This window comes from Ictidomys tridecemlineatus, chromosome 1 (genome assembly GCF_052094955.1).
Source record: "Ictidomys tridecemlineatus isolate mIctTri1 chromosome 1, mIctTri1.hap1, whole genome shotgun sequence".
Taxonomy (NCBI): Eukaryota; Metazoa; Chordata; class Mammalia; order Rodentia; family Sciuridae; genus Ictidomys; species Ictidomys tridecemlineatus.
Genome location: NC_135477.1, coordinates 123010551 through 123034382, shown reverse-complemented (window position 1 = coordinate 123034382; position 23832 = coordinate 123010551). Strand labels below are relative to the sequence as shown.

At 41.8% G+C, this 23832-nt stretch overlaps 1 protein-coding gene across 7 annotated transcripts in view; it reads right to left on the bottom strand.

Annotated features, from left to right (window-relative positions):
- The window catches only part of Arhgap26 (Rho GTPase activating protein 26), a 415947-nt gene extending 392358 nt beyond the window's left edge, over positions 1 to 23589 (bottom strand). For 2 of the 7 annotated variants that reach the window (XM_040273751.2, XM_078047096.1), the window contains exon 1: positions 23031 to 23587. In XM_040273751.2, coding sequence (XP_040129685.2) covers positions 23031 to 23184 — 154 coding nt within the window. In that variant the 5' untranslated portion in view covers positions 23185 to 23587. Of the gene's footprint in view, positions 1 to 23030 lie in introns of all 7 variants that reach the window. The other 5 variants (XM_005324225.3, XM_021725705.3, XM_078047074.1 and 2 more) reach the window with 4 other exon arrangements.
- Positions 23590 to 23832: the final 243 nt, after the last annotated feature.

Sequence of the window (23832 nt, the reverse complement as noted above, 5' to 3'; positions counted from 1 at the left end):
TACTGCCTTAATTTGTCTGCCCACCAAAACATAAGCTCCACTAGGCTGGACTTGCTCTTGTTCAGAGCTTTCCTCCCAAAATCTACAACAACGCCTAGTACATAGCTGGAATCCAATAAATATCTGTTAACTGGGTTCATGAAGACACCATCTTCACTTTTACTAAAAACAAAGTAATCTATCAGTCCCAATTGTGGATTCCTTTCTAAGACAAATAGCTTCTCATAGGAGGTATTCAAACTAAAATGACCTCAGAACTTCAACAGAGGGGGAGAAAGGAGTTCCGCACCCTGGATCCCATAACAACCCAGATGGGTATGTATCAGAGCATGTGTGCTTCTGTAATCCTCAGAATTGCTCAAGTGTGCAAGTCTGCTGAGAGGCAGGAATGAGTATGGGGGTGGGGGTTAAAAGGAGTATGGGGGTGGGAATGGGGATCATTCATAACCAGGGAACTGGGACCGCTGTGCTCCACTAACCCCAACCATCACATGAAAGACACCTTTGCACGAAGCACCACAATAGATACCCATGCTGACCTCAAGGAGGAAGGCCTAGCTGGGGCCAGGTGCCTACTCTAGAAGCCACATCTGAGCTGTAAGACAGGGAGGGGTAGGACAGGAAGGCACTCATGTGACATGCAGATTTGGTAACAATTTTTGAGAAGTCAGCATTCCAGACCATCTTAAAGAGATGACACAATCTTGTGACAGGACATGTTTAAAACCAATAGATACACATTAAGTTCAATATGATATTGGCCAAAGTACAAGGTCCAATCCAATTCCTAATACAAGCACTCATCACCAACAATGAGGCCAGAGCCTTGGATATAGAGACAGCATAAAGACAACACATAATGTCTATCTTATTATCCTCTTATCAAAGGTGAAAGTAATCAGTCATCACAGTAGCAACAGCCTCTGTGATCTTGTGCCTGGTGGTCTGCTGGTCTGCGCACACCCTTAACCCATAAGCACTATTGCCTCCACTGTATAAGGAAGAAATAGAAGATTTTAAGAGGCTGGGTAACTCTGATTAAGAGCAAACAGGCTGTCATCAGACCACAGTTCTAATCCTGCCCCTAACACCTTTTAGTGTAGGATTTCCTGAATCTCCCTCTGCTTCAGTTCTCTAATCTCTTAACTAGGGGGGTTAGGCACAACTCCAGAGATGGCTGTGAAGGTTCAATGAAAAAAAGTTGGGGCTGGGGGTGTGGCTCAGTGGTAGAGCGCTTGTCTAGCACACATAAAACCCCTGCATTTGATTCTCAGCACCACACAAAAAAGAAAGTTTGTAAAACACTTAACAAGCATCTGTTCAAATGGTAGATAGTCCAATACTATCCTGCTATCGTTACTAAGTTTCAATAAACTTTCAATAAACTTAACAGCACACTTCCAACATGCGGGACTCTTCACTATGCACTCTGCAAAGGTATCTTTCTTCTCTGTCCCCAAACTTCTGTTCTGTCAATAGCAAAAAGAAAAAAAAGGGGGGGGGGGACACAGGAAGAGGGGAGCTGACAGATGAGAGCTGGATCTTAAAAATATAAAAAGAAACTTAAGAGTAGGGAATTAATCTTAAAGAAATATAATAGCATGTTTTTAAGGACATACAGATTGGTTAATAATCATGAAAAAGAGAGAGATGTCCTAACTGCCCCAAAATAGGTCATTAGTTCAAAAAGTTTTGACATAGCATACCTGGAATATTACATCACCACTAAAAACCATCTGAGAGAGCAGTTAATGACATGGGAAGATGATCAGGAGCTATTAAGTAGAAAAGGTTATAAAACCAAAATGACCATCTGTAATCAGTCCTATTGGCGTAATTGGCATTTTCTCTTTTATTCATCTGTAATTTCTAAATTTTCACTAATGAACATGTATTACCTGTATAATCAGAAAGAAATGCAAGTTTTTGGATTGTTTGGTTGTTTTTTTTTTTTTTTTTTAATGACTAACCTATATGAAGAGAAAGACAGGGCAACATGTGCCCCTGAGGAAGGCAGAAGGGGTAGCCTGCTATTTTGGTGTTGATGGTTATCTGAACTGTGGGGTTACAGCTAAAGGGAAAGAGCTGTAATCCACAGATCTTACCCAGGATTCACATGCACATGCCCAAAGTGTATTATTGCTCCTGGAGATTCCAGGTGGAATGCCTGCAAAGACTCAGACCTCACACCCAGTTTCCTGACCTATTCCAAATAGGTCTCTAGGTCCCTAGGTGGGATTATAAATACATAATTTTATCTGGACCTGTTCAACTAACCCAAATTACATGCTCTCATTCCATGTCCCCAAATTTTCTTCTTGAAATATAAATCATTAACCTACTTTATTAAAGATGATTTTAATAGCACTGCCCAAGCCCAATGATTAAAAAAAGGAAACTTGAAGTTTATATCAGGTTCCATTAGAGAAGCAAAACTAAGCACCTAAACACTTCCGTCAGCACTGCTAGCCAGGGAGCTGTATGTTCTGTACCCGCCCTGGGCTGAGCAGGTCCTTTCACCTCTGGAACATAACACAGGAACTCCAACAGGAAAGGGGCCTTAGGCAGTGTGGTTTACCATGACATGAATGACCACTTGCTGCCCAGACTTCTTGGTTCTACAGTCCTGGCAGTGAATTCAGGAATCCTTCAAGCTGAAACTATATTACTCCCAAGAAATTTGGTTCAGGTCATTCCCGTTGACAAAAAACTTTTGTTTTCCTCATAATCAAGATATCAGGGGATCCACCCTTTGGCAAGACAAGCAGCGGGGAGGAAGGGCAGTCAGTGAAAGAATGAGGGGTGGAGGAGAAAATAAAAGAAGGCAGAGAAGCAAATTGGGGAAAGAGCAAATATATAGATGGTAGAGAACCTTTGGACTGGAATTTCCTAGAACTGTTAAAAAATCCTTGGAGGAATAGGGCCTTCATGTAAATACCTTAGACAGCCTCCAAGCCATTGCCATCTCAGCACATAAGAAATCTACTTCTTTATCAGCAGTTTCTAAAATGGTTAAAGCTGAAACCCTCCAAATGCAACTATTCAAAAATCAGAATATTTCCAGCAACTTTTTCCTCTGTAAAGACAAAAGTTCCTCTGGCTGAGGGTGTAGCTCATTTGCTTAGCATTCATGAGGCCTCGGGTTCAATTCCCAGCAACACACACACACACACACACACACACACACACACACACACACAAATGTTCCTCTCTTGTTCAAAACAATGCATCTACCTTTTGAGTCTTAGGTTCTTCTTTCTCAATCTCAGCCAGGAAATTACCCTCCAAAACAAGCTCAGCACCAGGGAAGAGGCAGAACAAGAAAAGGGCTAACCCAGAGGCCTACAGGCACCCTTTCAAATGAGTGTGGATTAGGCCTGCGACACTACTAGCAACTCTGTCAGAGGATGAAAAGCAAGAATGGCATCAGGGGTCCAAGCATCCTAGCACTGCAATTGCTGCATTCTGATGACCTGCAAATTGTTTAGATGCTCCAAAGGAAAAAAAAATATGTGGCTTAACAAGATCAAGCGACAAAGCAGACCACAGGATACCACCCTTGGAGCCATGGGTTAAAAATCCTAAGAAAGTGTTGCCTGGGACTGGAGGAATGGGGAGGATGGAAAATAATAGCTGAGAAGTACAGGATTGCTTTGGGGGATGATGAAAATGTTCTAAAATTAATCATAGAGATGAATGCAAAATTCTGTGACTATACTAAAAAGTCATCGAATCATACGCTGTAAATGGGTGAATCTTATGATATGTGAATTATAGCTCAATAAATCTATTTTCTTATTCCTAAGGAAGAATCTGCAAGGTCTCCATTGCCTGCCCTCCCGCACCAGTGTCCCATGTAGGGGGAGCTCAGTTACAGGTCTGATTGAGATGGTACATAAAGAGATATGAGTCATTCTTCTCCAGCCTGACATTTGATAAGTTTCTCATATAAGATAAGCACCAAAAAATACTTCAACCTTCTTTCTTAAGGAGACTCAGTTTTTAGGGGCAAGGAATAGACCCCAACATTCAGAACCCAGACTTGTGGGGAGGAAAGCGAAATTTTAGTTATCCTCAGCTCCGTAAACTTCTTTATTCATGAATTCAGTGCTGCTTCAAGCACAAAACCCCAAGACCTGTGGTGCTATGATGATATGAAGTTATGCTAGCCAAAAGAGGTGGGGGAGTTAAGAAGCAAGCCAAAGTCATATCCCAAAAGACACCAAGGCCAAAAGCTATCAGTTCCACTCTAATTTCCTATGCAATGGAGCAGAGCTACCCTGCTGGGGAACTTATTACAGGCATGCTGGCTACATAAAAAGGAAACAGGATTTCTTTCCAGGGAGAGACCATCTTACTGCTCTAAATGTAGGTTGGCAACATGGGAGCTTGCTGACCTCGCACACAGAGCTCAGAGAGATCTTGGTCAGAGGCTGGGAGGCAGCTACAAGACCTGGCCAGCAGACACACAGTAGGAGCATCTGGGAGCCCAAGCCCACAGAGGTTGAGTACTGATCCCCAGTGCCTTCCCTGAACTCCAGTTCCCACAAAGCCATATTGTCCTTTGCCAGAGTTGTGCAGCTGATGGGCTGCTAGATAAGCCAGTCAGGGCAGGGTTTGTGTTAAACATCTCTGCACTACCCACATACAAAAGCAAGAAGCTCCTGTCTTTGGAGAAGCAGCCCACAGAAATTCTTAAGAAACAAGAGGCACTCAGCAACTTAGCATGGCCCTAAGCAACACAGTGAGATCCTGTCTCTAGACAAAATATAAAAAAGGGCTGGGATTGTGGCTTAGTGGTAGAGCACTTGCCTAGCATGGGTGAAGCACTAGGTTTGATTCTCAGCACTGCATAAAAAAATAAGTAAAATAAAGACATTGTGTCCATCTACAGCTAAAAATATTTTTTAAAAGGGGAGGGGCGGGTCTAGGGATATGGCTCACTGGTTAAGTACCACTGGGTTCAATCCCTGGTACCAAAAAAAATTAAAAAAGCAAAAGGCAGGGCAAAAGCAACACTGGTCTCCTGGTAACACCTGGGGTCTCACCAGCAGTTGCTGTGGTCTGCTCAGTCACCCAACCCTCCCCAAAGGGCTGAGAACCTACAGAGATCAGAATAGAGATAGGCACCCAGGGAGGAAGAAGCAGAAGCTGTTGCCAGAAATGAGTGGCCCAAGGGCACCTCCAGGGCAGGAAGAGGAGAGAAGCACTCTTAGTTTGGGGTACTTCATGCTCCAGAGACATCAGCCAGGCTGTCCCCAGACTGTGTGACTAGCTGTGCAACTGCTCAGCCAGCTCATTATGCTTCCTGAATGTTTTTAAAGAAAAAATGTGCAAGATAATGACAGACTCTGACCCCAAATGACTTTAACCCTGACAAGAGCACCAGGACTCATTGTGGGAAAACTTTTTGCCCTGATTGTCCAGGAGCATAAAGTTCTCTTTAGGAGCTCATCCACCCAACCAAGTACTACCGAGAGTCCGAGCTCACCGATGGAGCTCATAAAAACAACTGGATCCCAGGTAGGAAGCCACACTGGCTGAAATGTTCCAAAGTCACTGGAATGTCCACACTTCAGAAACACTCAGCCATCATTCCTCCACCCGCAGTAATGCAGACACCTTCCAATACCTCAGATGGCCTAACAGAAAGGTGAACAACAACTCCATTGTGCACATTAAGGGGAACAAAGAATTTGAGGACCAGGTTTATATAAAAATGTTCTGGCCTATTCAGACAACATGTTCAAGGACCTCCTCCATATAACTCACCCTAGTGGGTGGAGGGGAGATGGGGCTACAGGAAATGCAGATTTCCAGGCCTTCCCAGAGCTCGTGCATCAGAATCTCCTTGTAGATCCAGAATCTGAAATTCATGGAGTTTTTACACACACTCACTTTTAAGAACCTCTGCAGGAAAAAGTGATGGGGTTATTCTGGGGCAAGCATAGCAGTTATAACTCAAGATGTCTATGGTCCTGCCAAGCTAAATCCATACAACCACCAGCTTACAACAAGGACAATCTGGTAGTGAAAATAATGGCAGTTCCAATTATAGAATACATACCATGTGTCTCCTTACACAGCTCATCATAACATCTACTGTCCTCATCTATTCCTCACAATAATATCATTAGGTAGTTATCAATTTCTCCTCTTGCACTTAAGCACTTTCTTCAGTTTTGCCTCCAAAGTGAAGGTCAAAATCCATAGGCCTCTGAGCAGGTCCTCACCCAAAATGACCAAGAAAAAAGCCCTGGTTCAAACTGTCTCCCATCTTCTTCTGGTTACCTTCTACACTTTGATGCTCCATGGTTTCGGCCTCCTTTTCTTCTCTCATTCCACACTGGTGGTTTACTATCTTTGCTGTCCATTAGAATCACCTGGGGAGCTTTTTTAAACTTCCCATGTCCAGAATATACCCCAGACAAACTGTATCAGAATGTCCAAGAGTGAATCTATGGAAGCGGTGTGCTAGGCTCCTCAGGAATTCCAAACAGCAGCTAAGGCTGAGAACCTCAGCCTATGTCTCACCTTTATAAATCCATTTACTTCCAGGACCTCAAATACCATCTAACAGAACCAGACTTATACCCAGACCCTCCACAACTCTGCAAAGCTCCCAACCTGTGCTTCCTACCACCTAGTAGATGTCCCCACACGCACGCCCCATCAGAACTCAGCAGGAATAAACTCAACTGTGCATCCCCTATCACGCACCATGAGTCTTCTGTGGTATGCAGTTCAGCCAGCCCCCCAAGACCTAGCAGAGAAACTCCAGAGAAACCCCTAGCTCTACCCTCCTCTCTGTCCTCATCCTCTCCTCAGTCACCAAATGCTGTTGATTTCTCTTTCTCCTCTTCATTCACACAGCTCACGTCCTCTGAAAAAAATGCCATGGAACTCTTCATTCTACTCTGTAATTTATCAGTGTCTGTGTGACTATTCAAACAGTGACTGCACTGAGTAAAGCAGATTTTCAGGAAAATCTCCCCTGCCAGCGCCCCGCAAACCCCCACATGCTCTCTGTACTCTCCGGCACAGAGCTGCCTATCTAGGACACTTGTAACCTAGTCTGTAGTCGGTGAAGCACATCCCTCTCCTCCTCTTCCCCCAGGTACCAGGCCAGACATGTGTCCATCCTCTTGAATACTTCTGCCTTGAGACAATGTTAAGCAGAGAGTGACTCTCACATCACTGATGAAATATAGGATTATTTGAGGTAATATAATAAATAGCAAGTAGTTTTCAATTTGATTATGATTCAATGACTATTTGAAGACATTTTTTAGAAAATTGCTAAACATATCAAACTGTGATTTCTCAAAGATATAAACTTCTCTTTTGAAACCAATGCATTTTTTACTAGATAGATTTTTACAAGGTAAATAAACAGTGATAAAAGTGAGGCAAAAAATAACGGAGGTAACCTTTAAATGACTGACTACTGTCTCCTTGGGCTTGATAAGCCTTCATGGGCTTTACCTAGAGGTCTCTGCTCCTTCTCCCAACACCTTTCCAAACCAGCAGCAACTATCACATGGGCCACATACAACCTGTTTTCCCTGCCTTCTCTCAAGATGCTGAGCACCCGGGAGAGTAACCTGGGTGACCTGACCTGCAAGTGTAATAATAAGACTCTGCTTGCTCCATCCCAGAAACCACCCCACCCACCCCACCCCACTCCCAGAAAAGTTGGCTTCTACACCAAGAGGAGCTGCCACAGGCATAGACCAGAGAGGACATGAGGCAGGATTCTGTTCTGCATAGGGAGAAGTGCTAAGTTCTGCAGCAGCTACAGAGAGATATTAGAAAAAACACCCTCTCTCTTACCAGTCCCCAGGAATTCCAGGGCCCACAGGGAAGCTTCAACCATAGACAAGGTCAGGATTTCCAACTACCAAAGGCAGGAGATTGCTCTCCTTTTACACCTGTCAAGCCTCCTGAATAATGCACAGGATAAAAATTCAACAGCACCATCACCAGGAACACAAACAAGTTCTTTGGGGTCCTACACTTGGATGATTCGTAGGTACAGAAGGGTCACATTTTAGTGATTTTTGCTGTGGTTTCTAGTCCCAGAATTAACAATACATACAAACCAAGAAGGAAATGGAGAAAATTCTAAGTACTGTTTTTATTACAGAGGATACTCTGTAATAAATTCTAAACAGTGAGTTTCCTTCCCACTCTAAAATTATAATTTGTAAGATTTGGTTCACTTAGTATTTTTTTAATTTATTTTTTAGTTTTCAGTGGACACAACATCTTTATTTTATTTTTATGTAGTGCTGAGGATCAAACCCAGCGCCCCACGCATGTCAGGCGAGCGCGTTATCACTTAAGCCACATCCCCAGCCCCCACTTAGAATGTTTTAAGAACACTTCTGTGAAATGTTTATTAAACTGAAAAATACAAATATGGCATCTTTTAGCTGAGTATTCATCTCTAGGAATCTTCCTACAGATCTACTTACTTATCTGTCCTATGCAAGAGATGCCAAGGTGTTCCTAGCAGCACTGCTTATAGGGTCAAAGACTGGAAATAGCCTAAATGTCTACCATTATAGGACTGGTTTCATAAATTATGTTATATTCACACAAAACTATGCTAACAGTGAGTTAGGTCTGTTCGTACCAATATACAATATCCAAAATATATTATGACAGGGTATAAAACAGTATACATGGCATACTTCCAAATACATATATTTGTTAAAAAATGTGTGTGTATATATATACATATATATATGCACATTTATATATACATTTGCTGACACATGCATAGTTATACTTGAAAAATTCTCAAGAAACTGGTAAAATGTTGCTTCTAGCAGAACTAGAGATCCAGAGGCATAAGTTGCAGCTGTCCCTTTGTCTCTTTTGAATTCTGTACCATTTATAGGTATTACTTACTTAGATCGGCTTTTTAAAAGAAACATGAATTCGACTAACTATATCTTTTTAATTTTATTTGCTCAATAGATATTCTTTGTCCGCACCTGACCTGCAAGTGTAATAATGAGACACGCAGTCAGAAATGTGTTACAGTTTTGGTCCCATGGCTTGACAGTGCTCTTGGCACAGAAACAACCAAAGTTCAACTCAGCACCTGAAAAATCTATCTAGTCTCACAGGAGGAGCCAGTTCATGTTTTCAGAATGCTCCAATCAGTCTGGAGTAAACTTAAAAGATCTGACAGCAAGATCAGATGAGCTTTGAAAACTACCTGGGATGTCTTTACAAACCATACAAAATGGGGTTTATTTTGGCTTTTCCTGTGTGGCAGCAGCAGGAGTCAAAGTATAGCTACTGGCTTGGCCCAGAGAAGCCAGCTAGTTAACAAGGCTTGTTCTAGAATCCCCAAACCCCAAACCTTTGTCCATCTAGCAAAGAAAACACACACACACACACACACACACACACACACACACACACACACACCACCCAACCCCAGGAATCTCCTCTTTCTAAATATAGTAGGAAACTGCCCAGTCTCCAGCTCACCCTCTGCAGCACTCTGTGCCTTCCAACCAAGGTGAAATGAGCCAGACATAAACATGCCGTGACAGCTCCTGGCCCACACTGCCAAGCTGTTTTCCTTACTATTTCCTCTCTTCTTCCACTCTGGGTTCCTACAAAAAAAAACCCAGTGACTCTCATTTGTAAAAATTCCTTCAGCCACTAATGCTATTGTTCTCACTCTAAGAGACATGATTCCCTGCTTGGTCCCTGAAATTTGAGCAGATTGTTAAATATGGACAGAGTTCTCTCCATCTCCTATTTTACCTGTAAGAACCTGCAGCTCACCAAGGATATTAGACCAGTCCAAGGCTAACAAGGACACATTTAATTAATTGTAATCTCTCTCTCTCACACACACATATCAGGTTTTGTTCTACACCCTGGTTATCTTAGAATCAGAATCAATGCCTAAAGAAAGGCCTATTCAAAATGTTGGCAATTTGAGCAAAAGGTTAAGCTCTGAAACATAATCTAACATATTCAAAGGGGCACCAAGTATCAACTAGCTATAGGAATGTAAAGACCTAAACAACTGATGTCAACAGGCTTGTAAAAACTGGAGGTCAGCAACAATTCCACTTAGAGGAATCTACCCAATGGAAAAGCTGCCACCCGCACCCAAAGGCAGGTTGTGCAAATGATGAATGTGGCCCTTTCCCTAAGAGTGAAAAACTGGGACAATCCGAAAAACCTCCAAAAGGAGCCTGGGTAAATAAACTATGGTAAATACACTGTATTCACACCATAGAGCCCTCTGAGGTGATCAAAAAGAATACAGAACTGTATTTCACCACATAATTGTCACAGATTTTATGCCAAATTTTTTTTGCAAAAAATGGAGTGAGACTATTATGTGAAGCTTTTTTTAAATTGTATTGGTATTAATTAAAAATCCTTTATTACTAAACTGTCTTTGATGCAAGATTAGGATGAATGGGATACTCATGAATATATGTTAAAACTGAAGAGTCCAAATCCATGCACATCATTTCTTCTTGACATTAGCAAACACTTTTCTGATCTGACAAAAAAGTTAATAAATCAGCATTATTGATTTGTGCATTATAGTTGAAATATTATACTTGAGGAAACATACCACAGCACTGGGAAGTATGGACTTAGAAATTCAAACTTCTCTGTCCAAAGATCCTGCACTGCTATCATTGGTTTCATTGCCTGCCTCATCATCCTCAGTACTACTCATCTAAGATGCTAAGATGTGTGTTACTAGTACAGCAGCATTCTGAACAAACCACACAAGTGGGCTTTCAGAAACAGACTGACAATGGGCGAATGCTGGGAATTCTAGGCTCCTGGCTGGATTAGCAGTGTGTGAGAAGATAAATGAGCATCCATTTGCCCCTGGTGAGTACACTGCTGCTGTTTACCTTTTAAGCAGCATGAGGTACAGAATTATATCAGGTGACAATTATGCAATGCAAGGTTATAAGCCAATTTTTTTAAAGAGAGAGAGGGAGAGAGAGAGAGAGAATTTTTTTAATATTTATTTTTCAGTTTTCGGTGGACACAACATCTTTATTTTATTATAATTTTTTTTTATGTGGTACTGAGCATCAAACCCAGTGCCCCGCACATGCCAGGGGAGTGAGTTACCACTTGAGCCAAATCCCCAGCCCTATAAGCCAATTCTTAAAGTGAAAAAAAAATTAGTGTAATAATTAGGTGGTGGTGGAATTTTGCAGTGAAATAGAGAATGGGCATGTATTGACATATAATAACTCTAAGACACAGTATTAGCTGGAAAAGTAAAACAGGATAATCTGCATAGTATAATCCCAATTATGAAAAAATTTTCACAGAAAAATGATACAGAAAAAAATATTCAAAAGTGCCGGAACTGAGTGTGCAGCTCAGCAGTGGAGTGCCTTCCTAGCATTGAGAGGCCCTAGGTACTATCCCAACCCTGCCCCCAAAGAAAAGAGACAGAGAGTACTGAATACTCCTGTATATATTTTTTTAACTTTTTGAGTCTTGTATGAGAATATATTCATGATCTGTGTCATTTAACAATAATGTTAAATTTCTCCCTAAACTTAATCCTCTCCTAATTCCTATTTCAGAAAAGAGTAACATCATTCACACAATTGCTCAAGTCAGAGACACTGAGTCATCCTTGATATCCCTCTTTTCTGTCATAGTCCACATACAATTAAGCAGCAAATCCTGTGGGCTACTTTCAAAAGCACCAGCATGTGACCACCACATCTGATATGGCCAGCCTGGACCAAGCTGCCATTGTCTCTTACCTCACCTATTAAAAGCAGCCTCCTAACTGGTCTCCTTGACCCCATTCTGGCTTCACAACATTTTCCACCCAGCTGCCTGCGTAATCTTTCTAAAACACAAGCACGTCACAACTTCCTATGGCTGTCCATCATACCTAGAATGAAACCTAAAGTCCTTTCCAGAACTCAAGATCACTGATTTGGCCCCTGGGCTCTCTCTCCATTCATTCGCTCTGTTCCAGCCACAATGGCCTCACTGCTGGCCCATAAACAGCCCATGCACCCTTCCCTCTGTGACTTCTGTACCTGTTACCTCCACCCAAAAGCCCTTGCTCTAATCTAGGGTTTTGGAAGTCCCAGTAAGAGCAGAGCAGGGCTCCTAATTTATTGAATGAAATACATAAAAATTTTAAAACATACTGGCTTATAATTTTAAAAAATTTAAACTAAGGTCAATCAAAAATTTAAATCTAGAAAGACCACCTTAGTTGTTAGCTTCATATTGGCATCCCTCTCTTGGCTAATTTTTAGAAATGCAATGGCCTTGACAGGACAACAAAATCTCTTCCCAAGGTACCTTCTACAATATCTCCATGGTAATTACAGTTCTCCCCTGGGGGCGGTTCTTATTTTGTCAACTCAGGGTGTTTGAGATCAGTAGCTTACATTGGCCAGAATTAGAAAGCCTTATCTATGGAACTGCCCAAAGAGATGCTGAATGGCCTAACTAGAGTACAAACCAGAACCACACAGCCTTTGAAGAACCACTGTCCTAAGTCCTGAGATCCCAAAATCAATCAGTCAAATACATCTTAGACCACAACACTGGAAACAAAAAGTCCCCAGAAGAGGACAGAGAAAATATACTTGGTGCTGTTGACTTAATCATCAAAACCTTATAGGACAAACCAAAGGATAATAAATATTTGAATACATATTTCATCAAATAAGTTGTACCAATGGCCAATAAACACATGTTAAGATGCTCAATGTTATTCATCATCAAGGAAATGCAAATTAAAATCACACCAAGATATCAGCACTTTACTCTCACTAGGGTGGCTTCAATCAAAAAGAGAGATAATAACAAGTGTTGGTGTGCATGTGAAGAAATTAGAACCCTCATACTTTGCCAGTAGGTATATAAAATGGTGCTTCTCTGTGGAAAACAGTTTGGCAGGTTTTAAAGTTAAACATAAGTTTGATTTAAACTTAAGTTTTAAGTCAAAATTAAACATATGTTTGCCATATAACTCAGCAATTCTATTCCTAGGTAAGAAACAAAATTAGAAATGAAAACATACCCACTCAAAGATATGTATGCAAATGTTCATAGCAGCATTATTCTTAACAGTTAAAAACTTTAAAAAAAATCCAATGGTACATCCTTTAGTGAATGAATAAACAACTTGTGCTTGCAAAATTGAATAGTCTTCAGCAACACAAAGGAACCAACTTCTGATACATGCTACAACATAGACACACCTCAAAACCATCACAGTAAGTGAAAAGAGCCAGATGCAACAGATTACTTCTTTCATGATTCCATTTAGCTTAAAATTTCAGAAAAGAAAAATTTATAAAGACAGAAAAGAGTGGATTAGTGGTTGTCTGAGGCATAATATGAGAATAGAAAAAGCCTACAGAGAGACATGAGGAAGCTTTTGGGATAAAAATGTTCATAACTGGATTGGGGTGATGGTTACATAATTCTATAACTACAAAGCACAGAACTATACACTTAAAACAGGTGAATTCATGACATGTGAATTATAATCAATAAAGCTCTCTTTAAAAACTATTTGCCCAAAACATGCATGCCTAAAACAAATTGGGTACTTAGAAAGGAATAAATGTAAAGATAGTGTCCTTGTAAGAGACACTCATGATAAACTGATGTCAATTCCTAGTGCTACTTAACCATTCTGAGGGGGGAAGAAAGAGATGGAGAGTGAAAAACAATTCCTTTACACGATTTTAAAGGAGAAAGAACTATTCTTTCCTAATAATAGTTGTTGATAATTAAAAATTAACAGATATTTGGACACAAAAAGATATTAAATTCTACTACAAGAATGCTGAAAATATTATACTAAGTAAATTAAGCCAGATACAAAATGATAAATATTGTATGATTCCACTAATATGTCTTGAACCGGCAAATTCATAAAGACAGAGCAGAATAGAGGTTACAGGGGCAAAGGCAATGGGAAGAGGGTACATATAACACAGATTCAGTTTGGGATGATGAAAAAGTTCTGGAATAAGCCAAGTACAGTGCCACACACCTATAATCCCAGCAGCTCAGGAGGCTGAGGCAGAAGGATTGAGAGTTCAAAGCCAGCCTCAGCAAAAAGTGGGGCACTAAGCAATTCAGTGAGATCCTGTCTCTAAATAAAATACAAAATAAGGCTGGGGATGTGGCTCAGTGGTGGAGTACCCCTAAGTTCAATCCACAGTATTGGGAAATACACACAGTTCTGGAAATAGACACAATATTGTGAAACGCCACTGCAGTGTATATTTAAAGGTGGTTAAAATGGTAAATTTTGTATTATGTATATTTTATCATAATATTTTTTTTAACTCAACAATAAGAAAACAAACCAAACTTATAAAAAAAAAAGGCAAAAGATCTGGATTTCTCACCAGTGAAGACATATCTTCATGACATATAAGCACATGAAAAGATGCTCAATAGCGAATGTCATGAGGGAACTGCAAATTTTAAAAATCATGAGATACCACTACACACCTAGAAGAAGGGTGAAAAGCCAAAACACTGACATGAGCAAATAGGGGCAACAGGAGCTGTCATTCTGCTGGAAGGACTACAAAAAGGTAGAGCCACTTTGGAAGATGTTCAGCAGTTTCCTAAAGAAGTAGCACACTCTTACCATATGACCCAACAATCAAACTCCTTGTTTACCCAAATGAATTGAAAACTTTCATCTACACATAAATCTTCACACAAATATTTATATCTACTTTATTCGTAAGTTCCCAAACTTGAAAGCAAGCAAGAAGTACAGTCATAGGTGAAAGGATAAACAAACTGTGGTTCATCCAGACAATGGAATATTGTTCAGCAATAACAAGAAATGAATTACCAAGCCATGAAAAGACGTGGAGGAAACTTAAGTGCACATGGCTAAGTGAAAAAAGCCCATCTGAAAAGGCTACAAACTGATCCCAACTAAGAATTTTGAAAATACAGGCAGCAGTAAAAAGACCAGAGAGACCAGGGAGACAATAAAAAGATCAGTGGTTGCCAGACGTTGAAGGAAGAGAAGGATATAGACAGAACACAGGATGTTTGGACAGTGAAACTATTCTGTATGATACTATAACCATGCGTCCATGTCATTCTACATTTGTCAAAATTGCTACTGAGAGGTTCAGATGGGAGGATTCCGAGTTCAAAGCCATCCATGGGCAACATGGAAAGACCCCCCTCTCAAAAAAACAAACAATCAAAAAACCATTTGTCAAAAAGCATAGCATGTGTGACACTAAGAGTGAACCCAAATGTAAACTATAGACTTCTGTTACTAATATTTTATCAGGGGGCTAGGAGGGTAACTCAAAGGCAGAGTACATGCTTCAAATTAGAAGGAAAAGATATGAGAGACTACAGGGAACTTTTCTGTAAGCCTAAAACTGCTCTAAAAAAAAAAAACTAAGTCTATGAATTATTTAAAAGGGGGGAGGGGCTCTAAGCTGCAGGCAGTCAGCAGGTTGAAAAATACAGACTGGATGCAATTCATTCAATGCAACTGAGAATGAAGAAAAGTAAAGGGATTCTTTTTAAGCCAATGTTATATAAAAACTACAAAATCTTGTTTGGATTTAATTGCTGTTTATATTTGTATGAGTAATGCTCCAAATGTCAGTATTGCAAATTACCACCATTTACAAATAATTAGGAAAATGCTTTTTTTCCCCCCTTTTATTCACAAGGTGCTAAAGCAAACCAAATGAACTGGGAGAAATTTGTTGCTACCTAACTCCATACGCATTTGTTCCATTAGGATTCTGTGAGTAATATAATTACTCCTAAACAAAGCAAGCTGGTAGAGAACATCCTTTGACAGTTTATGCCATTGAAGAAGGGCTCATCTTACTGTTGAAAAAAAAAAGGCTATAACTAAATCTTAAAGAAGCACAAAAAGGTGACAAGCTTTAAAGCACACAACACTTGATGCTGGGTGTTTGTTTGTTTGTTTTTTCCTAGTTTTAATAGGCACAGAGAATAAACCATTTACCTTACTGAATTAGACCAGAAACAGATTTTGGCCTCCCTGATTAATGCCCTATTTTCCACTTAAAAGGGAATCATTGATAATCATTCGTTACTACCCCCAAAAAGAAAGCATTGCTTTACAATGCCAAGACACAGTCTGCCCCTCCAGCCTACAAGTTTCTATAAGCATGTGAGGGAGAGAAAACTACAAAACTTAACAGCACAATACAAAATATTTACTAGTCTTTTCATAGGGTGAAAATCACCAGGACTATATTCTCACCTAATCTAACATCTGCTGCACTCACTTTTCTACAATATAGATCTATGAAAAATTTACATCTTCGCCACCAGCATTTTGCTAAGGCACTGAAGGGTAATTTTCAAGAGGAGGCCCCAGAGGCTATTGTGAGGTTCAAAACTTGGTTGCACACGTTTCTACCTGTGTGACTTTAATCAAGTTACCCCAACTATCAAATGCAGAAAAGGAAGAGGACAGTTGACCCTTCAAATCTATGGATCTGCATCCTGCAATTCAACCAACCAGGATTAAAAATACTGAGGGAAAAACTGCCTCTGTACTAAACATGTATAGACTTTGTCCTTGTTATTATTCCCTAAACAATATGGTAGATAATAACTATTTATATAGCATTCACATTGTATTAGGTATTATAAGTGCTCTACAGATCATTTAAAGTATTCAGGGGGATGAACACGGGTTATATGTAAAGATTGTGCTATTATCTGTAAGGAATTTAAGGATTTTGGTATCTGAGGGGGTCCTACAACCAATCCCCCATGGATACTGAGGAACATCCATATTCATCTCACAAGATTGTGGTACAGAATAAGAAGACAATGTGTGGCATTTAGAATAGGACCAGGCACTTGGTGAATATTCAATAAAATGAAAGATGCTGGTATTCCTATAAGCTATTGTTTCTATTAAAATTACCTTAGGAATGTGTACAAGAGAAAGGACAGAGATCTCAGAATTACTAACCTCTGAAAATATAATGAAAAATGCACATCATCCCCAAAGCCTCCCAAAAAGTATAGGCTCAACTAGAAACATAAATACATTCATTTCCTCTAGTTAAAAAAGCATCACCCAGCAGGATAGCAACCACAAAGTATGGCTTTATTCAGTATCATATATCCTGCCCCAACATGGCTGAAAACTCAGAGGGAAGAGGCTAGATTCTTGTCTTTTTTTTTTTTTTTTTTTTTTGGTTATTCCCTCTGCATCCATCCAAGTACCATGAACTAGAATGAATCCATTCCCCTCTCATGAGCCGTAAACATGAAAGTGCATCCAGGTTTCTCCAGACCCTAAGACACTATCTTTGGTTCCTTAACTTAACTCCCTCCCACCATGTGAAGAACAGCTTTTTTTTTTTTTTTTTTTTTTTTTTGGTACCTGGGATTTAACTTGGCCACTGAGCCACATCCCAGCCCTATTTTGTATTTTATTTAGAGACAGGATCTCACTGAGTTGCTTAGTGCCTTGCTTTTGCTGAGTCTGGCTTTGAACTCATAATCCTCCTGCCTCAGCCTCCTGAGCTGCTGGGATTACAGGTGTGCCCCACTGTGCCCAGCTGAGAATAGCTTCTTGATTCAAAGTTTTCCAATGTGAAATTCAAATCAAGAACTCTGTGCCTAAATTGGTCACCATCACCTAGGGGAAAAAATGATTAACACTGTACTTCGAATGTCTAGAAGGCAAATCTATAGAGACAGAAAATACATTAGTGACTGATGAGAGCTGCAAGGTTAGGAGGAATTAGGGAATGAATGCTAATAGGAAAGAGCTGCTTTCTTTTGGGGGTGATGCTCTAAAATTGTTCTAAAATTGATTATGATGATTATACATCTCCATGAATGTACTAAAAACTATTGAATTGGATGGTTTAAATGGGTGAGCTGCATGGTAATGAAATAAAGTTGATATTTTAACAACTGCATTTGTCAACCCTCCCACCCACTTGGACTATCAAAATAAGTACACACAATCTCAATAAATTTAAAGGAGTATATCCCCAGCATAGATATACGGGGTATAACACCAAATTTAGAAATTAACTGTCTAGAAGGGAAGAAATAGTTCCTGAAAACTCATACCACCCCTCAAAACCAAAAGCCTAGTTCACTTTCATTAATATGAAACCACATTTGGTTTGTCACTGAGTCTATCAAACAGCCAGGCATGAGGTTCCATGCGGTCTGCAAGCTTTTCCTGCAAGGCAGAGAGCAGTAGCCAGCCCAACCACTGAGGGGAGAAAGTGAGTCTAGCAAAAAGGTTGAAAATTTAAGAATGTTATTAGGAACCAAAGAGATGTTGGGAGACTTACTTACTTTGTTTTCAACTTATGAAGCTGTTCTGGCATACTGCAACTTGCTACACACACCATTACCAGGATCCTGCCCACCACTGGCTTACAAACACATAATCACATGAGTTACCAACAACTGACATGAGGGATGTGTGGGTCTAACTCCTCATACTGAAGGTAAAAACTGTACCTCTGCTCCTAATGACTTCTGCTCTGAAAAACAAGTCTTGACAATCCCAAGTGCTGGAGGAGGAGGATCCTAACAATCAACAATTGAGCAGTTCCAGGTGCCAGCCTCCAAGCTAAGAGCTTTCTACAAATGCCCTGTTTCATGCAGTCCTTCCTCACAACCACCCCAGGGGTCAGTGTGGCTGTACAAATTTTATACTGGAGGAACTCCGGCTTAGTAACAGACCCAGAGCCAAGCAACTAGTAAGTAATGGGGTCAACTTGATCCAGGAAATCATATAACTCATTCATCTCTACAGAATGAAGAAAAAAAAAAAAAACACTTAAACACATAGAATCTTCCTGAATGAGATAATGATTAAACAGGTTGGAGGAAAGGGTCCTGGGTGAATGAGTCCCCACAGAAAAGGCAAAAACAAATCATCATCAGAAGCAACTGACTGGGAGGTGCCAAGACTCAACTCCATGTCAAACAAGTACTTTCTCCAAAGGCATAATTTTTTAAAATGCAGGTCTCAAATTATTTTATAGCTTATACTCTCTGGGTACTACCAAAAATCAGCAATCCAGAGAAAGAACCAAGGGATTCATTTTTATGAAATCCAGAGCTTATATCAGATTTTTCTTTTTTTAATTTTTATTATTAGTTGTTCAAAACATTACAAAGCTCTTGACATATCATATTTCACACATTTGATTCAAGTGGGTTATGAACTCCCATTTTTACCCTGTATACAGATTACAGAATCACATCGGTTACACATCCACGTTTTTACATACTGCCATACTAGTGTCTGTTGTGTTCTGTTGCCTTTCCTATCCTCTACTATCCCCCCTCTGCTCCCCTCCCCTCCCCTCCCATCTTCTCTCTCTACCCCATAGACTATAATTCATTTCTCCCCCTTATTTTTTTCCCTTTCCCCTCACTTCCTCTTATATGTAATTTTGTATAACAATGAGGGTCTCCTTCCATTTTCATGCAATTTCCTTTCTCTCTCCCTTTCCCTCCCACCTCTCATCCCTGTTTAATGTTAATCTTCTTCTCATGCTCTTCCTCCCTGCTCTGTTCTCAATTGTTCTCCTTATATCAAAGAAGACATTTGGCATTTGTTTTTTAGGGATTGGCTAGCTTCACTTAGCATAATCTGCTCTAATGCCATCCATTTCCCTGCAAATTCCATGATTTTGTCATTTTTTAGTGCAGAGTAATACTCCATTGTGTATAAATGCCATATTTTTTTTATCCATTCATCTATTGAAGGGCATCTAGGTTGGTTCCACAGTCTAGCTATTGTGAATTGTGCTGCTATGAACATCGATGTAGCAGTATCCCTATAGTACGCTCTTTTAAGGTCTTTAAGGAATAGTTGGAGAAGGGGAATAGCTTGGTCACATGGTGGTTCCATTCCCAGCTTTCCAAGGAATCTCCATACTGCTTTCCAAATTGGCCACACCAATTTGCAGTCCCACCAGCAATGTATAAGTGTACCCTTTTCCCCACATCCTCGCCAGCACTTGTTGTTTGATATCAGATTTTTCAAGGGGACTCAACAGACAAATGTGCAAGAAGCACTGACCTAGGCTGATCTAGAGGACAGTGTTGCATCATGGTTAAGTACAATGCTTTTGGAATCCCATAACTTGTTTTTAAATATTATTAATTGCTGTGTCACCTTGGCCAGGTCACTGATTCTCTGCCCCTTAGTTTCCTCATTCATAAAGTAGAAGCAACATAACAGAGGTCTAGCTGAACTCTGGCAATCTCTAGAGGCCAGTTTTATTGCTTATGATTCACATAGAAAGGGAATCTAAACCCAAAGATATGCCAACACTAGTTATAAAATAACTATAAAATAAAATAAGTATCGTTATAAGATAAAACCATAAGACAAGGGTTACTCGTATAATTAAGCATAATTACATATGTAGTTTTTAGTTGTCCTGGAAAATCACCGGTTTTTCCATTTACAGCAGTAATAAAGACAATCTGAAGAAAAATAATACACAAATACTAATCTGGTCATGTACAATGTAGCAAGTACCTCAAGAAAACAGAAATCTGGGAAACAGTCATTGAGTCCACCTTCTTTGAGAAGTCGCTGCCCTATTCAATTAGTAGTTAGTAGTATTAGAGGAGCTTAGTAGCAGAGATGGATGTAAAGAGACCAAAACACCCATCAGCCTTTCCCCAAAGTTACAAGAGTGGTCCATCCCATTGCGCAATTTAACCCTTGAACTCCATCACTGCAATGTTTCTTTCTATCTAAAGAATTCTTGTTCCTGACCTCCCCCAAAATAGTAGCAGGCAAACTGCCAGTCAACCAAATGCACCCTTCTCAGAGTCAATGCAGAAATACAAATACAAGTCCAAAGTCTAGCAAGCTTGGTCCAAGATGTTCCCTTCAGGGCAGGAAGAATGGGGCGGAATCAAGAGCTCTGCTTGCTTTGCAGGAAATTTGCTGAGGGTTCAGACCAAGTAGATTTCTTTCTTTTTTTCTTTAATTTCTTCTTTTTTTTCCCCCCTGTAGGGCCTTGCTAAATTGCTAAGGCTAGCTTTGAGATCCTCCTGCCTCAGCCTCGAAAGCCACTAGGATTACAGGTGTGAGCCACTGCATTCAGCAGATCAGGTAGATTCAAAAGCTCTAGCCCAGCTAACACTGTGTGACTCTGGGCCAGTGCTTCCCCAAGCTCCAGTTTTCTCATTTGCAAAATGAATAAAGGTACATAAGATAATTCATGTTCCTTTGGGTGAAGCAGTGCTTGGCATGGAGTAGCTTCTGTAGCCATGGGACAGCTGAATATTGCTGTTATATCCTTAGCGTCCAGTATAGTACCTAGCACACAGCAGGTACTCCACGTTTACTGAGTGAAGCAGAGGACCAATTAAAGCTAGCCAGAGGATCAATCAAAATTGCTAAGCCCAACTTATAACTGGTCCCCTAACTTACTTCAAACCACAGGTCATGTGTTCCACAAACCAAAGAATGGCCCTGGTTTTTGTCAGAGGATGTCTGTTCATATGTTTCAGGTAAGGCACAGCTTCCTGTGAGGACCCCTACCCCTGGGAAGCCTCCCCACATCACAGTCCTACAGTTCATTTCACCTCAAAAGATTTGCACTTGCTGCTCTAGCATTTCATAGTCTCATTCTTCATTTTTAGAAGGAACAGGCTCACAAAATGACATCTCAGGCACTTAGTTTCCAATGTCTCCTTTAAAGAGGCCTGGGGACAATTCTAACAGATAGGAACCTACCCTGCTAAGGCAACCTTTCTTAGCTGAAAGATATCACCTTTTAGTAAATCCATCACAGAAAAGACTGGAAAAGTAAAGAGTCAAAGATAATTCCACTATCTACCTTCATGTTGTTTCTGATTCTGAAAATGAAAAGATGAAATGAACTATTTTTAAATGGGTAGACTGGAAAGGCACCAAAAACCATTCTCACAGTGCAAGGTGCTCATCCCTGAAGCACTCTAATTTGTCCAGAAGGATAAACTTTGTGCTTCTGCAGAAATCAAGCAGAATGCAAATTTCATTCCTTCCCTTGCACTGGGAAGAAAAAAAAGCAAAAACGGTTTTACAAAAGGTACCAGAACCATTGAGATCACTTTAAACTTCCCCTTTCTGAAGGAGGACTAGGACATTCCTTTTCAGGCCTTTCAGTTTTCAAGGATAATAGAAGAAGTAAAAAGTAGAGCAAGGGAGAGAGGGGGGAGAGGGGAGGGGTGATGGAGAGGGAGAGAGAAAGAGAGAGAGAGAGAGAGAGAGAGAGAGAGAGAGAGAGAGAGAGAGGAGATGTATTCATTCTATTTTTAAACCCACGCCCACAGTTTGGAGTAAAGGAACACTCTGATTCTGTACTCCCACCCCTATCACCTTCTGCTAAACACAAGAATCAGAACCTGCACACGTATACGTCACTGATTCTAGATCTGGGGGTTACTGCCAATACTCCAAGGAATCAGGGCTAACCAAGCGCTCCACCCAAAGAACCCGGCGGCCCTGACTGGGCTGAAGCCGCATATAGGGAGCGAAGCAATCACAGCCCGCCTTTTCCCTGGGGGAGGCAGCGCCCCCTTGGTACTCTCCATTCCCACGGCAGGGCGCCCAGAGTCAAACAACTGTTCTGCTAAGGAAGCCGCAGTAGTGGACGTAATTCGTTTCCCATTGGGCTGCGGCAGGCTGGACACTCAGGTACCTCTCTGGGACACCTGTATGCCGTGCACACCCACCCTGTCTCAAAGTACCATCCGCGCTTCTTCACCACCGGGCCACCCCCTAACACAAACGGCGGGGCGATGCGTCTCCTTCCTCATTTGATGGTGGCTGCTAACCCATTTTAGGTATCCTTCCTGCATCGGAAGCATCGACACCCGCCACCCAGTGCCCCGGGGGCGAAACCCGGCAGCGCGCGGGCGACTAGGGCTGAGCGCCGCCCCTCGGACCCTCCCGCGCCGGACCCGGTCCCCGCTGAGCTCGGGGTACTCACTCTTGAGCGCGATGATGAGTGACTTCCCGTCTTTGATGAGCTCCTTGATGAATTTGTTGGTCTTATCCAGCTCTGCTTCGTGAGACTTCAGCGTCTCTCGGAAGTGCGGGCTGTCGAGGCAGCAGTCACTGAACTCGAGCGCGGGGAGCCCCATGCTGCCCACGGCGCCCAGCCAGGGGTCGCGCCTCCCCCGGGGCTCGGGCGGCCGGCTCCCTGAGCACGCTCGCCTCGGGACCTCGGCCGGCACCCTCGACGGCCGCCGGCTCCACAGGTGTGGCGCCGACTCAACCCGCGCGCGGTGTCCACCGGTGCGCACGACTCCAAAACCCAGCTGGGACCTGGACGATGGGCTGTTGCTCCTGCGGCGTGCAGTGGAGCAATAGGGGAGCAAGAAGCGCAGCGATGGACCCGCAGCGACACGGAGAAACAAGCTAGCGAGCGGGCGAGTGAGCGCGGCCGCCGCCTCCCCGCCTCCTTCGCAGGCTAGCTCTTCAGCAGCCTCGAGCGCCCTCTCACAGCAGCCTGGGCCGCCCCACCGGCGTCCGGGCCATTCGAACCTGCTAGCGATGACCTAATCCGGTCCAGACCAATCAATTCGCCCTCCTCAGCCCGTCCCCCAGGGCCGCCCGGTGCCGCCCGGCCCTTCCGCGGGTTTTATCCAATCAGAGCGCCATGGGGGCGGGGCCTTGGGTGGGGGTGGAGCCCACGCCACCGCCCAGGTCCGCAGAGCAAGCTCCGCCCACTCCCGCCTGCCGGTGTTGCAGACTCTGAGCTCTAGGGGTGAGTGCTGTGGTTCTTGGGC